Source organism: Gopherus flavomarginatus, chromosome 6 (genome assembly GCF_025201925.1).
Source record: "Gopherus flavomarginatus isolate rGopFla2 chromosome 6, rGopFla2.mat.asm, whole genome shotgun sequence".
Taxonomy (NCBI): domain Eukaryota; kingdom Metazoa; phylum Chordata; order Testudines; family Testudinidae; genus Gopherus; species Gopherus flavomarginatus.
In genome coordinates, this window is record NC_066622.1 from 109,556,561 (window position 1) to 109,573,502 (window position 16,942).

Here is a 16,942-nt window from a genome sequence, read left to right on the forward strand (position 1 = left end):
TTATCAGTTACAGTATCCGAAGGTTTAAAGATCATCCACTTGCCCAAAGCCCCCACTCCCACTGCATGAGGGTGAATGGGATGAAAGGCCTTGCTGTAGCAGCAGGAGAACCTCAATGACCCTTTGTTTCTCCCTCAGCTCAGCTAAAGGGGTGGAGCGTCAGTCTCCTCCTTCCTTGCCAAAAAGAAAGGGCTGCTTAGAGCTGGAGGAGCAACCAATTGCATAGCCTGAATCAAAGTGGGGTTCTGCAGGGGTCTGTTTTGGGATGGGCTCTATTCAATATCTTCATCAACGACTTAGATATTGGCATAGAAAGTACACTTATTAAATTTACAGATGATACCAAACTGGGAAGGATTGCAACTGCTTTGGAGGATAGGGTCATAATTCAAAATGATCTGGACAAATTGGAGAAATGGTCTGAGGTAAATAGAATGAAGTTTAATAAAGACAAATGCAAAGTGCTCCACTTAGCAAGGAACAATCAGTTTCATGCATACAGAATGGGAAGAGACTGTCTAGGAAGAAGTATGGCAGAAAGGGATCTAGGGGTTATAGTTGACCACAAGCTAAATATGAGTCAACAGTGTGATGCTGTTGCAAAAAAAGCAAACATGATTCTGGGATGCATTAACAGGTTGTTGTGAGCAAGACATGAGAAGTCATTCTTCCACTCTACTCTGTGCTGGTTAGGCCTCAACTGGAGTATTGTGTCCAGTTCTGGGCACTGCATTTCAAGAAAGATGTGGAGAAATTGGAGAGGGTCCAGAGAAGAGCAACAAGAATGAGTAAAGGTCTAGAGAACATGACCTATGAAGGAAGGCTGAAAGAACTGGGTTTGTTTAGTTTGGAAAAGAGAAGACGGAGAGGAGACACGATAGCAGTTTTCAGGTATCTAAAAGGGTGTCATAAGGAGGAGGGAGAAAGTGTATTCATCTTGTAGCTTCTAAGGATCGAACAAGAAGCAATGGGCTTAAACTGCAACAAAGGAGGCTTAGATTGGACATTAGGAAAAAGTTCCTAACTGTCAGGGTGGTTAAACACTGGAATAAACTGCTTAGGGAGGTTGTGGAATCTCCATCTGTGGAGATATTTAAGAGTAGGTTTAGATAAATGTTTATCAGGGATGGTCTAGACATTATTTGGTCCTGCCATGAGTGACCTCTCGAGGTCCCTACCAGCCCTAGAATCTATGAATCTATGAATAAAGCTGGGCTATGATTGTTCAGGAGGGGTAAGAAACATCTGGCATCAATCCAGGGGACCAACCCCATCAATCCTTTTCCAGATGATCACTGTCTTTTGTCTGCATGAAGGGTAAATGGATGAAGGAGAAGAGGGTCAGCTGAGCTGAGTTAGGTATAATATGAGATGCAGCTTGACTTGGTAGACAGCACATTCTGGCATTTTTACTAGAAGAAATATTTGTGAAATATGGGATGACTCATGTGAGGGCTGCAGGACTGGAACTGTATTTACAATGGGCAAAGCAACAATATGCCTCTCCGTTTGTGTTTGAGTTCCTTCTTAGAAAGTGTTCAGCATCAAGTGCAAATCCTTATGTTTCTGTAGGACACTTTTTCGGATCTAGATAACTGCTCTGTGTACTTACCATCCATATCCACAGTTCTGTCTTGTGGGCATCGAGATTCATTTCTATCAACTTAGTCCTTAACAGCCAAAATGTTCATGCTGACCCCATCTCATGGGAGTGCAGTGGCATCAACATCAGGAGATGTACAAGCAACAGCTTGTAGTTCAGAAACAGTAAAATCAGGATGTCACTGAGGCTAAACAGACAATGTAGAGGCAGTTCTCCTTTATGCTAGAAAGTCAATGTAGTGCTGGCTTAGAAGAGGGTTGTTTTTTTTTTTTTAAATTGATATATAAGGTTACTGCTTGTCTTACTTAAACAGTTACTTTGAATGGTGAAAGAGTAAGTATAGTTGCTTAGTACTACTGAAAATCCTAGATATTTAGCAAAATCATGCCAAGATGCTGAGATGCTGCTGTATTTTTTTTAGATTTCATGTTAATTAAAACTGTTCAGGTATGATAGCCATTTGGCTGCACAGGGTAATCATGCAAAAAAACCAAACCGAAAAAGAAAGGAAGGTACACCCGTACAACAAATCCTAAGAGGTTGAATTTTGCCCTATGTTTTAGTTGTACACACAAACCTGTTTGTTTTTTACTTTATGTTAATCCATTGTTCCTTTTGAAAGCAGCACTGTGTTGTCTCAGCAGATGTCTGCAGTTACATTGAAATCTGCATTGTTCTGTTTACTTTAGCTATTTATTTCTGTCTTTGGAGTGGGATTGAAGACATCAGAAAAATGGTACAGAATGGGTTTTCGAACGCTGGAAGAAGTAAAAGCTGACAAGACTCTGAAGCTATCAAGGATGCAGAAAGCAGGTAAACCCCCTCACTAAAAGATCTGTGATTAAGTACTTCAATGCCTTTAAAACTGCATTAATTAGTGTAGGCTGCAGCAGTGGTTCTCAACTTTCAAGACTGCAGGAGTCTGATTTGTCTTGTGTATCCCAAGGTGTTGGTGCTCTATAAACATCTGCCAGAAGTGAAGCACAGCCTTAGGGAGGATGGCTGTGATCACCCTGTCTCAGGGCAGGAGCTTGAGTCCAGGACTGAGGGCAAGGAAGAATCCTGAGGGAAAAGGACTCAGAGAGGTCCAGGATGTACGGTGGGAAGAACAGGAGGGCTGAAGGAAGCCTGCTAGAATCAAAGCACAGCTCCAGGAAAGGAGGGCTGTGGAACCCTGCCCCACAGGAAAAGAAGTTTGAGCCCAGGATTGGCATTTGGGAAGATATGGTGGAAAGGACTTTCTAGACAGGTCAGGCTGATACATAGGAGGAGGCTCTGGGAACGAAAGAGAGTGAGTTTGAGTTATGGTACAGATAGCCCAGTTGTTCAGGGTTCCCAGGGTTGGGAGCCCTTAGCTGAAGGTGCATGTGGGTTCCCCCACATGTAACCAACCTAGTAAAGTGTACAGCGACTCCTGCTGTTAATGATAGGAAGAAGACACTGACTGGATCCAAGGGATGGTTGGAAATTAAGCCCAGGAAAAGAAGGGTCAAGACTTTGTGCAACAGGACAGATGTTCATAGGAAGGGTTGTGCATCATTTTTTTATAAGCGGGGCAGAGTGCTGAATCTTTACAGCAACCAGTCTGTGCTGAAGGCTGAGAGAACCATCACAGATGAGGGGAAACTGAGGCAGGGTGATTGCGGTTTCCTGGTGCACCAAAAGGGAGCATCCTCTGGGACTGCTACATGATCCATACACAAATACCCCTTTTCTTAATGCACACAAGTGTGTCATTTTTCCTCCAGACTATATTAATTTGCCTTCCATTCTCATTCTGTTTGTGGATCTCTGTTCTTGGATTCGGTGGCAATTTCAATACCTCTAACTTTGAGTTATTTAAATTTTCTAACTAAAATAGAAAATGTTTTTAGTATGTCTGTTCCTTATAGACTGTAACTAAACTTTACTTGGGTGGTGAGTTTGCTAAGTAACTTTTTTAAGGGAACTTCCTCATTCGAAGGTTGTTGCCAAACTCAGTCAAGCCAATTTTAACATTGTTTTTGTTTGTTTCTGAAGAAAAGCTCCTGAATTCCCCTTGAAATGGAAAAATGTAGGCCCAACTGTATTTATGCCAGAGGTGTAGCCTCTGGGATTTTAAAATAAATTTTGGTTTGGTTTTAAAATACACTGTATATTCCGGTCATTAACACCTCTGTAACCAGCTCTCCTTTAGCTTGAGTGGCAGAGACCTGAGCTTTTGTTGCTCTAGGTTCTGAGTTTGACTCCTCCTCACTGATGATTGTGATGTTGGCCCCAGTTCATGATACACGGTAACAATTTTTGAGAAAGCTAAACTATGTTCTCCTTTAAAACTGGTTGTTGAAATGCTCTGACTGGGGAATGCAGGATGCTTTAAAATTCTTCTTAAAAACACAACAAAACTTTTTTTTTTCCAACTGGCATAAATTTATTATTTACCTGGATATACATTTTTTTTCAATTCCAGGTGAAGTGAGGAGCTTTTTCTCCACACACACACACACCTTTTATCTCAAGTGGTAAAAGCCTCTGCTTTCACTGCCAAAGGTCCCAGGTTTGTCACCTACTGGCTATTTAGGAAACTTTCAGTTTGTACCAAGGAGTGAGGGGGGAGAGAAGCGTCCACACAGAGTTAGTGTACAACATGGTATTGTGTGCTAGAAGTTACCCCCCAGCTGGTGCTCACTAATGTACTATATAGACAAACCCCCACATACATAATATGGTGACCTTCACATGCATGTGCCCTGTGCCAGGTGCACTTTTTCTATCATTCTTTAAAGCTCACCTATTACTTTCAGACACACTAATGCTATTGATTATTTTATGTGATTTAAATGTCATTGTTAATATAGTCATTATTACAATAAAGTCTGCATGGGTCCAAAGGTCCAATCCCCTCCAAATTCTGTCCAGACATAAGTGGTCCCCACTGCCAAGGCTCCAGTCCAGTCCTCTCCTTTCCTAAGCCTCTAAAACATGAAGGGTGAAGTCACTCAATGGGAGCTCTCCCATTTTCTTTCACTGGGGCCAGGATTTCACCAGTATCAGATCTTAACTTTCACTAACACCAGAGGCTGCTGTAGTCTTTGTAGCAGTTGATCAACTCTCAATCCCTTATAATGCTGAAAGCCTTAGATCAGCCCAGCTTACAGAACCTTTGAAGACACCTGATCTCATATCAACCATTCCTAACTACCACTTCTTTTTTGACCTAAAAAAAACAATGCTGCCTCTTCTCATGTCCTAGTGACACTTTCCTCCTAGCTCCCCAAGAAAGACCAGAACCTTTTCTGTTCTTGTTGGCACTTATCTCCTACGACCCTTGCTAGTCTCCGTTCACCTCCCAGTCCTCAGCAACTGAACTTCTTTGGTGAAGCCAGAGAGTTATCCCCATCAAGGACTTGGAGCTTCTAAGGAAATCTGCCAGTGACATTTTTCTTTTGGGGAACATTAATAATAGACTCAATAAATGTATCAATAAGTTTTCCCTGGTTTGTTCTTGTGAAAAGCAGAAATTTCTTGAGATGACTCTGAAGCGGTAGAGCCATATTTGGAAGTAATGTTGAAATAAAACAAGTTGGTCATAGATTTTAAGGCCAGAAGGCACCATTATGATTAGTCTGAATTCATTGTATAACACAGGCCATGACATTTTATCCAGTACTTCCTACATCAAGCTCATAAGTTCTGTTTGAAGTAAAACATATATTTTAGAAAGACATCTAGTCTTAATTGGGGTCAGCTTAGGAATCACATGCCCATCATGCAACTTGAGTGTTTTTGACTCCCTGCTGAACAGATTATTATCAGCCTTATCTTTAGCTTGCTTAATAATATGTATATTTTAATATTTCATTTAGATCAACATTTTTTTACTCATGTAAAATTACTTTTAGGGTTTCTCTACTATGAAGACCTCCTTAGCCGTGTATCTGAGGCAGAAGCAGATGCAGTAAGCTTGATTGTTAAAGATGCTGTACGGACATTTTTGCCAGATGCTTTAGTGACTATAACTGGTGGTTTCAGAAGGTAAATAGAATAAATATTGTGTGACTTCACTTTCCCCTCCCCTCCCCCAGACATATTCAAAATGCTGATTTCTGAGCTATAGAGAGCAAGCAAAGAAACTAAATGGGAGAGTATGGAAGTTTGTTCCTAATAGTTATTCAAACTGTAAGAAAACTTATATGAACAAATCCTAGGAAGAAAGACTTTTTCGACCAGATTCCCAAGGGTTTTGATTCTGAAAAATACAGATTCTTGGTTTAGCATTATAAAAATCAATTAGCTGACAAACAAACCTCATACAAAAAAGATGAACTGATATGTTTGTATTGCACATTGTGATATCACAGAGGATTTTCCATGCTTTTTATTGTTGAAACTAAATTCCCATACCTAAAAATGGTACAATACAATGATAGAAGTTTTATGCTTTAAAAAAAGCGTTAATGTGTGGTTGAAGGCAATGAGTTTTCCTTCTTGATACTCAGGCCTAGTCTACATTGGGAGGGTGGAGGGGATCGATCTAAGATACACAACTTCAGCTACGAGACTAGAGTAGCTGAAGTTGACGTATCTTAGATCAACTTAGAATCACTTACTTCACGTCCTCGCTGTGCAGGATCGACGGCCACCCTTTTCCTGTTGACTTTGCTTCCACCTCTTGCCGAGCTGGAGTTCAACGGTAAACAGGAGAGTGATTGGAGATTGATTTATCGCGTCTACACTACACATGATAAATCGATTCCCAAAAGATGGATCGCTACCCGCTGATCCGGTGGGTAGTGTAGACATACCTTCATTCTTAGAAACTTGGTCGGGAGAAGAAAAGGTGGCAGAAAAGAGCCCAGTATCTGCAGAGGTAGACATGGTTTATTGGTTGACCTGAGAGACCAGTAATTTCTGCGTAGCTAGATGATCTTGGAATTTCCTACCTGCCTGGTTATTTTCTTTTAAGTTTTTTAATTTAGGGAGAACATATGTGAAGTAAATGAAAAAAAATCTCACCATCCCAGTAAATCAAAATTAGTACCTAAATATTTTCTGTAACATCACAATCTTGAGTGAAATCCTGGCCCTACTGAAGTTAAAGTCCTATTGGCTTTGAGGGAGCCAGTACTTCACCCAAATCTCTTCCCAAGCACTAAAAATACTTGGTATGTAATGTATGTAGAGCTGCAAATTGCTATACCAATCAAGCAACCCTTGAAAAAACAAAAATCCAAATCCCAAACAAAATGTTATTCTAGGCTTACATAATTAATCCGCACAACTCTCCTTTAAGATAGGTGTAGTCTCAATTTGCAGTTGTGGCAGATGGAAGTACAGGTAAGTTAAGTGACTTTCCTAAAGCCACACAGCAAGTTAGTGGCAGTATTAGGACTATAATGCAGGAGTTCCCTGCTCCCAGCCCCATGCTCAGTCCACCAATGGATGCTGTTCCTTAAAGTATTGTTATAAAACTAAGTTTAGTTATACAAGTGAATATTCACTAGCACCAGAAATTATTTAAATCTATTGTGTTGTTTGTCTGTTTTTCAATTCTTTCTTTCTGATTGGCTAGCAGTATAAGAGTACCTTCTAGAAAAATGGTAATTAAAATGCTCTTCTGGGCCTTAAAACATGTTCTGTACTTCTCTCGATCTTTTTTCTTTACAACTACAAGTAAAGCTGCCATGCGAGGAAAGGAGAGGAGAAAGAAAGAAATTAAATTGTATTAATCGTAGAAGCCAGAAACATGCAACTGATAGCATACAGAGCACGTTGGGAGTCCTCGTAGGGCTCCACATGTGCACCTGCATGTTATCAGTTACAGGATCAGGGCCTAAAATAGCTTACAAGTTACTGGTGCCATCACCCTTGTGCCATCTCCTGATCCTTTTTATAATTATTCCCTAAATCTATAATGCTAATAGTAAAAATATACACTACACAGTACGTAGATACATTGTATATAATGGAGAGATGGCCAAAGTGTGGCTTATGGCCCATATGTGATCAGAGATACTGCAACAAGATGGAGTATTACATTCTGGGATTCTGGTATTTGCATAATGCACCCCATGTTTAAGATGATTGTGACTGCAGTCCGCTCAGTTTGATGCTAATTAGTCATGGATCTTGTTCCTGGTAAGATTTGCTATTTTAGGTATAAACTGAGTAACATGTGCACCTTGTTATGGCAGAGTTATGGATATAGAACTGTCATCATAGTCGTAATAATCACGGTTTCTTCTGATGTGATGTATGCGTGGGGCTTGTTGGTAACATGATGTTTGCAATGTGTGAGTCTCGGTTCAGATATAGGCCTGTTGTGCTCTTCATTCTTTACATGGCTCCTTTGTGCTTTTGTAATTGTCATTAGACTTTATATCTTTAAATGGTTTTATAAAGATGTGCAGGTGAATTATACAGAAAAGTTTGTGGTGAAGTCTTAAGAGAGTGATCCTATGTATCAACAAAGCCTAAAGGATTCAGGAGCACAAAATCTCCCCCCCTAAACAGCTTACCAAACTGCAGGGAATAAATGATAGATTGTAGGATGTTTGAACACTGTTCATTTTTAAATTGGGCTGACATAAATGTATTTAGCACATATATATTTTGGTAACTGAGATATCACGATGGCTGTATAATAGTGAGTTTTCCCCCAAACCCTTTCTTTTATCTATATGAGGTGGTAATGGTCAAATGTATTGCACTAGGTTGTAGTAAGAAATAAGAACCAATAGCTCAAGACCTCCTACAGGACAATTTCAGTTTGTGACACCTTATTTGTTTGGGTTTCTTTGTTCTGTATGTATAGATTTAGCACATTTTAAAAAGGTAGACAGGTTTTATTAATCATCTCGCTTTGTGCCTGGGATTCTCCCATAATACAGCAAGTATATTACAAACATACCACAAAAACATGACTGCATGAGGTCTGAAAGTTCTGAATAACAGATTCATCCCATAGTGCACTGCTTCCTCTTACTGTGTAGCTATGTATGTTAGATTTATAGTGTTGGAGACAAGAAGCAGATAAGTATCTTGCTCCAGGTGTATGTGTGGTGTGCAGTTGGGGGGGCGGGGGGTGGGGAAGGGGGAGGAGAAATAGGGTATGTCTACATTGCAATAAAAGACCTGAGACATGGCTGTGGCTGACTCAGGGCAGCTGACATGGGCTGGGGCTATGGGACTAAAATTAGAAGTGTAGTTAATCAGGCTCAGACTGGAGTCTGGATTCTGAGACCCTTCCCCCTCACAGGGTCTCAGAACCTGAGCTCCAGCTCCAGCTGGAACATCTATACTGCTAATTTGAGCCCTGAAGCCCAACCCCTCTGTTGGAGTCAGATCATGTGGTCTCTGAGATTCTGTGCTGCAAGTGTTTTATCACAGTATAGAGGCCAAGGGTTTCTGAAATGGCAAGCCCTGTTCATCACAAGTAAACATGGAGAGGAGAGTACAAGATACATAACACAAAATCACTGGAATCCTTTAGTAATGAGCAATTACATTGTTTGGAGGTTCAACGGGGGATATAAACATTTGACTGACCTAAGGCTGGGTTATTTAATGAGCTGCCTTTTTTGTTAGATTTCTGATATTTTTTGGTTTCAGCTAGTTTGCAGATGCCATGTAATCAGGTATTTCAGTATTTGTCCTAGCCAAAAATAGACAGCAGAGACATGTGGAAATCAATTTAGCATGTTTTTTCAAACATTATAAAAGCTTTGTTTCATGTTTGAGCTAATATTCAGCTTCAACTCATTTCAACTTATTTTACTGGAACCAGTTTGCACATCCTTACAGTGTGCATTTTGTTATGTTGACTGCCATCAATTGCAGGCCTGGGTAAAGGCTATGGGTATAAGAAGCACCATTCATTCAGGCTAAATGAAAGAGCAATTAAATCCCCCTTTGTGTGATGATAGCTGAAACAATAGAAGCCACTTCCCCATGGTGCTTTCTTACGGGGTCAGGCAGCTTTGTATGTAAATATGCTTTGTACTTTAGGAACCCAGAGTGAGATCAGGGATATAAGGTTTAAACCACAACACTCTTCATTAGTTACATGACAAGATGGCTCTTACAGACTCTGTGCAGACCCTAAATGTGTCTGCATCATGTACATTCCCTTGCAATGGGAAGCGCCTGATGACTATGCATGACTAATTTTAAAGACATAGTACATGATATACCACATGCTCATGGCACAGGTCAGCCTGAGCAAAATCAAGCCATGTGGGAGAAGCTACAAATTCTTTTCCGCTATGACACTTTTTTCTAGGTAAGATTGAAAAACAAATTGCAGTGCTGAAATGTAAGGGTAAATTTAGAAATGGAAGAGCTGTACTTAAAGAATGAATACATACGCCGTCCATAGGAATGCATTTTGTTGTCTATCTAGTGAGTGCTGAGCAGCTCCATGCTGGACAGAGAAGCATTGAGGAAGCTGATAACATCATATAAAGAATGTGTTACATCATGACAGAATGTGTTACAGGAAGGACTTGGGTCTGTGGTGCAACATACTTGAAGTAGCATAACATTAAAATAATAAGAAAATGGTCATGAATAATATAATTCTGATTAAATGTTCTACACATGTATAAAACAATTTTATTGCCCTACTGTCTTGAAATCTAGGGGCCAAATACTGAGAGGAACTAGGCACCCTCAGTTCTCATTAGTTGCAGTGGGAGTTGAAAGTATGCAACTCATCTCAGAATTTGACTGTAAGTTAAAACATCATGTGATATTGGGGTGGGGACAGGGAAGACAAGTTACAGTAAAATGATATTGTTAGACTGATTTAGTTAATAGTGTGCATGTCTTGAGTACCTGTTAAGAATAGAGCAGTATATAAGCTGGGTGGGTATATCTTGTCACACATCTTTTAAGTGAGGCCTATAACTGAGTTCCTTATAATTTCTGTGGTCATTAAAAATCCCACTTCTCCTTATTAAGAGACTTTTGTTAGTAATAGCGTATCTCATGTATAAAATGAGATGTTATTTCTCAAGTATGAGATGCTACTATTGGCAGTATAGGTGTTAGTGCTATTATTATGAGCTAATGCTATTATGAACACAAGACTATTAATAAAAAATGAGATTTTTAATGAACACAAGAAACTCAGATCTAGGTCTCAAACAAAAATTCCAGCAGCACAGTGCCCCTAACACCATGTTGCAACATTTGTTCAACAAAGACTCAGAGAGATAGTTGTCACTTGGTGAATCACTAACACCACATACAGCAGCATCCTGGACTTCCATTGATTTGGTTTAGCTGATTAAATGACTGTAAATGACTTGAGATAGGGCTTCAGTTGTCATTCATTCTGTGTGGTATGCTTAGAGGGTGGGGTTATGTGAGGGTTAGGTGTGCATGGGCAAAGGGAGTTTTTGTGTTTTGTTTTATAGGGGATTCAGTTCTGATGGCTGTTGAAAAGAAGGCAGTAAACTGCAGTTTAATTGTATTTTTGTTTATATAACATGTCGGGGTAGTGCCTGGAGCTCTGGGTAGGCATCCCTTTTAATTATTGTAAAAATCTAAAAAAAGTCCAGTAAACAAAAAATATGTAGAAAAAGTGAAATTTAAAACACCTATTTTGAGATTGGATTCAACCCACTGTAAAATCAGATTTTGAATATTAGGACTGATTGTGTGTGTGTGTGTGTGTGTGTGTGTGTGTGTGTGTGTGTGTGTGTGTGTGTGTTTAAAGATCTGGCATCTGGGTTAAGCAAGTGACTTTTTGTTATTATATAATTTAGTTATAATGTAGTTCTTAAATGAAGACACTTTGGTTTCAGAACATTACTGCTCTTCACACAGTAGATGGGTGCTTTGTACATTGTAAATGCAGATGCTGTACAGTATATCCATAGAATCAGAATGATTTCCCACCTGTCTACTACCATACTACCAACATGTGCTCTTCTCACACCAGCTCAGAGCATGGAATTAGTTTGAGATACATTTTATCCTCTGCTTTGATACAAGTAACTCCAAGTGCCTAGACCCAGAGGAAGACTCCATTAGAAGACAGCAAAGAAATTAGCACAGAAAGGGAAAATATTAAGAATCAAATTTTAGAAAGCAAGGCTCCACTAGCGGAGCTACAAGACAGCTTTACTAGTTTTGTCTGTAGATGTCTCTGTTACGCTCATTCCTATCACTGACAGTAAAAAAAACCAAAAAACTGCCCCCCCCCCACCCGAAAAAAACCCAACCCACCACAACAAAACCAAGCATTTACAGCTGAGAAGAATTCAGGCTTACTTCCTCCCATCATGATATAAGTGGTTGTGTCATTGTGTAAAAATCAGTCAGCTTATTGCTTCTAAAGGTCTGTACAAAAGTTACAATTCTGGCATTTTGTTTTTAGACTGATATTTTAATGCCAGACCGCATAGACATTAGCATATAGTGCTTAGTAAAGGAATATTATATTGTAATTTTAAAAAAATAGTTCCTGTTCCTCCCCCTGCCCCATTCGCATTAGGGTCCAAATCCTTATTCTGTTTTTACTCAGACATTATTCAGTCAAATTTGCATTGACTGGAGTTTGCCTGAATGTGGACTGAGTAAAAATGGACTAAAGGCCTCAGGAGTTGAGATAAAGTTTGAAAAGGATGGTTCAGTGGTTAGGGGGGCAGCCTGAGAGCTGGGAGACCTTCCCTTGTCTGCTACAGACTGGGATAAACCACTTAATCTTTCTTAGCCTTAAAGCCCATGAGAATAACAGCACTTCTGTACCTCACAAGGGAGTTACTATCATAAATACATTAAAGATTGTGAGGTGCTCAACTCTGTGATAAAAGAAATTATACAAGTACTAGATGGGGGGAAAAAGCAGATTTTAACAAATTTAGAGAATTGGTAGGTAAGGTCCCATGGGATGAAAATCTAAGGGATAAAGGAGTTGAGGAGTGCTGGCATTACAATATTAAAGCCACAACTGCAAACTATCCCAATGAGACAGGAAGATAGGAAGATTTGTTAAGGGGCCAATATGGTTTCCTCAGCAGCTCTTTAATTAGCTGCAAATCCAAAAAGGAATCCTACAAAACATGGATGAATTGCCAAGGAGGAGTACAAAAGACTACCACAAGTATACAGGGATAAAATCAGAAAGGCTAAGGCCCAAAATAAGTTAAATCTACCAAAGGACATAAAAGGCAATAAGAAGGTTCTTTAAATATGTTTGGAACAAGGGAAAGACAAAGGAAGTGTAGCTCCTCTACTTAACAGGGAAGATGAGCTAATAACACATGATATCAGGAAGGCTGAGATATTGAATGCCTATTTTGCTTCAGTTTTCATGAAAAAGATTAATTGTGACCAGATAAGCAGCAAAATTAAAATTAACAACAAAGGGGAAGGAATTCAAGCCAAAATAGAAAGCGAACGTGTTAAAGGATATTTAGATAAGTTAGATGGATTCAAGTCTGCAGGGCCTGACAAAATTCATCCTAAGCTATTTAAGGAATTAACTGAAGCAGTCTTGGAACTGTTAGCAATTCTCTTCAAGAATTCATGAAGGATGAGTGAGGTCCCAAAGGACTGGACAAGGACATATGTAGAACCTATCTTTAAAAATGGGAACAAAGAAGACCCAGAGAAACCCAGAGATTTATAGACCAGTCAGCCTAACTTCGATACCTGGAAAGATACTGGAACCAATTATTAAACAACCAATTTGTAAGCAATTGCAGGCCAGTAAGCCTAACTTCAATAGCAGGCAAATTGGTTGAAACTATAGAATTATTACACACACAGATGAACATGATTTGTTGGGAAAGAGTCAACATGTTTTTTGTAAAGGGAAATCATGCCTCACCAATCTACTAGAATTATTTAAGGGGGTCAAAAAGCATGTGGACAAAGGTGATCCAGTGCATATAATGTACTTAGGTTTTTCAGAAAACCTTTGACAAGGTCCTTCACCAAAGGCTCTTAAGCAGCTGAAAAATCAATGCAAATAAATTAACTTCACAGTTTTTGGGTAAATATTGAGGTTAATATTGGAAGGTGAGAGAACTGAGAAAAACAACAAATAGAAGGTAAAAGCAGTTTAATGCTGAACAGTACATACACATAGGCACATATATGTTTTTGTGTGTGTGGATCTTCTACTACATTACCATAATTTAACAGAAACTAATGTATTATTAACATAAACATCTACCTGATGTTTATGTTACATAAACAAAGGCTCTTAAGCAAAGTACACTGTCATGGGATAAGAGGGAAGGTACAGAAAAGGGCAAGAAAATGATTAGGAGTAGGGAACAGCTTTCATCTGAGGAGAGATTAACAAGATTGGGACTTTTCAGTTTAGAAAAAAGATGACTAAGAGGGGGCATATGATAAAGGTCTATAAAATCATGACTGGTGTGGAGAAAGTAAATAAGGAAGTGTTACTTACTCCTTCCCAAACCACAAGATTTAGGGGTCACCAAATGAAGTTAATAGGCAGAAGGTTTAAAACAAACAAAAGGAAATATTTCTTCACACAACACACAGTCAACCCCTGGAACTCTTTGCTAGAGGATATTGTGAAGGCCAAGAGTATAATAGGGTTAAAAAAGAATTAGATAAGTTCATGGAGGATAGGTCCATCAATGGCTATTAGCTGGGGTGGGCAGGGATGCAGAACTATTCTCTGAAGTGTCCCTGGCCTCTCTTTGCCAGAATTTGGGAATGGACAATGGGACGGATCACTCTGAAGCACCTGCCATTGGCCACTGTCAGAAGAAAAGATATTGGGTTAGATGGACCATTGGTCTGACCCAGTATGGCCGTTCTTATGTACCAAGAATATAACAGGTTATAAGTAATAGCCAAACTGGATTTGTCAAGAAAATATCATTCCAAGCCTAATTTCCTTCTTCAACAGGATTGGTGGCCTAGTGGATGGGGGGTAACTGTAGACATAATAGATCTTGATTTTAGGAAGGCTTTTGACACAGTCCCACAGGTCATTCTCATAAGCAAGCTAGGAATAAAGTCTAGATGGAAGTGCTATAAAGTGGGTGTACAGCTGGTTGAAAGAACATGCTCAAAGAACAGTTATTAATGGTTCACTGTCAAACTGGGAGGGTACATGTACTGGAGTCCTGCAGGAAGCTATCTTGGGTCTCATACGATTCAATATTTTCCTTAATGACTTGGATAGTGGAGTGGAAAGTATGCTTATTAAAGTTGTGGATAACATCAAGCTGGGAGGGGTTGCAAGCACTTTGAGGGATAGGATTATATTTTTAAACATCCTTGTCAGTTGAGAGAATTGGTCTGATGTCAACAAAATGAAATTCAATAAAGAAAAGTGCAAAGTCCTACACTTAAGAAAGAAAAATTAAATGCCCTAAAACAAAATAAGTAGATCATAGCAGTACTGCTGAAAAGGATCTGGGGATTGTAGTAGATCAGAAATTGAATGAGTCAACAATATGATGCAGTTGTGAAAAAGGCTAATATCTTTCTGGCTGTATTAACAGGAGTGTCTGATATAAAATAGAGAAGGTCATTGTCCTGCTCTGCTTGGCTCTGGTGAGGCCTCAGCTAGAGTAATGTGTTCAGTTCTGCATGCCCAATTTTTAGAAAAGGTGTGGATAAACTGGAGACAATGCAGAGGAGGGCAACAAAAATGAAAAAAGGTTTAGAAAATCTGACCTATGAGGAAAAGTTAAAAAAACTGGTTGCGCTTATTCGTGAGAAAAGAAGACCAAGGCAAGACCTGATAATAGTCTTCAAATATGTTAAGGGCTGTTAAGAGGACTGTGATCAATTGTTCTCCATGTCCACTGAAGGAAGGACAGAAAATAATGAGCTTAATCTGCAGCAAGGGAGATTTAGTTTAGGTATTAGGAAAAACTTTCTAACTATAAGGATAGTTACGTTCCAAGGGAGGTTATGAAATCCTCATCACTGAAGCTTTTTAAGAATAGGTTGGACAAACAGCTGACAGGGATGGTCAAAGTTTATTTGGAGCTGGACCTGATTACTTCTCAAGGTCCCTTCCAACCCTACATTTCTGTGATACTGTGATGCTATGTTCATGCCACAAATCACCTGAAAAGGTTCAGGTAGCTGGGAGGAGGCTAAGTAACTGAACAGGCTGCACTTGGGGGAGAATTAGGTGCCCTAATAGAAGATGAAGCTCAGCTGAGCAAGTGTAGGCTGGGCCAGTATAAAGCTGGCAAGCTGAGAACAGAAGGGGGCTGCAGCAGAAGTAGTCTGCAGTCATTCCCTGGAAGAAGGGTGTATGGGCTGGAAATCCTGGTGTATGTGTGTATGGAGATGAGTAGCGTGACATAAGATAAAGCAGAGAGGTAGGTAGGAGTCCAGGTAAATAGCAACAGAGTCTGGGAGGTAACAGACCATATTTGCTAGACATAGCGTCCCTGGACTGGAATTCGGAATAGTGGGTAGGCCCAAGTTTCTCTACTAGCTGCTGGGGAAGTAGCATAGGACCTGGCCTTGGATTGGAAGACTGTCTGGAGAAGCATTCTGACAACTGATCCAGTTGGACTTTAATGCCCCCAGAGGGAGAGAAACAGACAGTGACCTGGCTGGAAGGCCAAGTCACGAAGAGGGAGCCCACTGAATCCCAGAGAGCGGGAGGGGTTGTGGCGAGAGCAAACAATGGAAGCAGGTGTCAGACCTGGAGAGAGCTAATCCTCTGAGCAGCCAGGAAAAGGTATCCTAGCAGTGAGAGAACCCCATGACAGAAACATTTCTATGAAATCTAAATTATGAAGCTGTTAATACCTTATCTTAATAAGACCTATATAAGCCTGGTGATATAGCTCCTGAAAAGCTATCTGGGAACCCTCTAAGAACATAAGAATGGCAGTACCGGATCAGACCAAAGGTCCATCTAGCCCAGTATCTGTCTACTGACAGTGGCAAATGCCAGGTGCCCCAGAGGGAGTGAAGCTAACAGGCAATGATCAAGTGATCTCTCTCCTGCCATCCGTCTCCATCTTCTGATGAATAGAGGCTAGGGACACCATTCTTTACCCTTCCTGGCTAATAGCCATTTATGGACTTAGCCACCATGAATTTATCCAGTTCCCTTTTAAACATTGTTATAGTCCCAGCCTTCACAACCTCCTCAGGTAAGGAGTTCCACAAGTTGACTATGTGCTGTGTGAAGAAGAACTTCCTTTTATTTGTTTTAAACCTGCTACTTATTAATTTCATTTGGTGACCCCTAGTTCTTGTATTATGGGAATAAGTAAATAACTTTTCCTTATCCACTTTCTCCACATCACTCATGATTTTATATACCTCTATCATATCCCCCCTTAGTCTCCTCTTTTCCAAGCTGAAGAGACCTAGCCTCTTTAATCCTTC

General features: G+C 39.9%; 1 protein-coding gene across 1 annotated transcript in view; it reads left to right on the forward strand.

Annotated features, from left to right (window-relative positions):
* The window catches only part of DNTT (DNA nucleotidylexotransferase), a 158,321-nt gene that overhangs the window by 51,235 nt on the left and 90,144 nt on the right, over window positions 1-16,942 (forward strand). Inside the window, exons 6-7 of the mRNA XM_050959508.1 lie at window positions 2,293-2,416; window positions 5,485-5,617. Of these exons, the coding sequence (XP_050815465.1) occupies window positions 2,293-2,416; window positions 5,485-5,617 (257 nt within the window). The remainder of the gene's footprint in view (window positions 1-2,292; window positions 2,417-5,484; window positions 5,618-16,942) is intronic.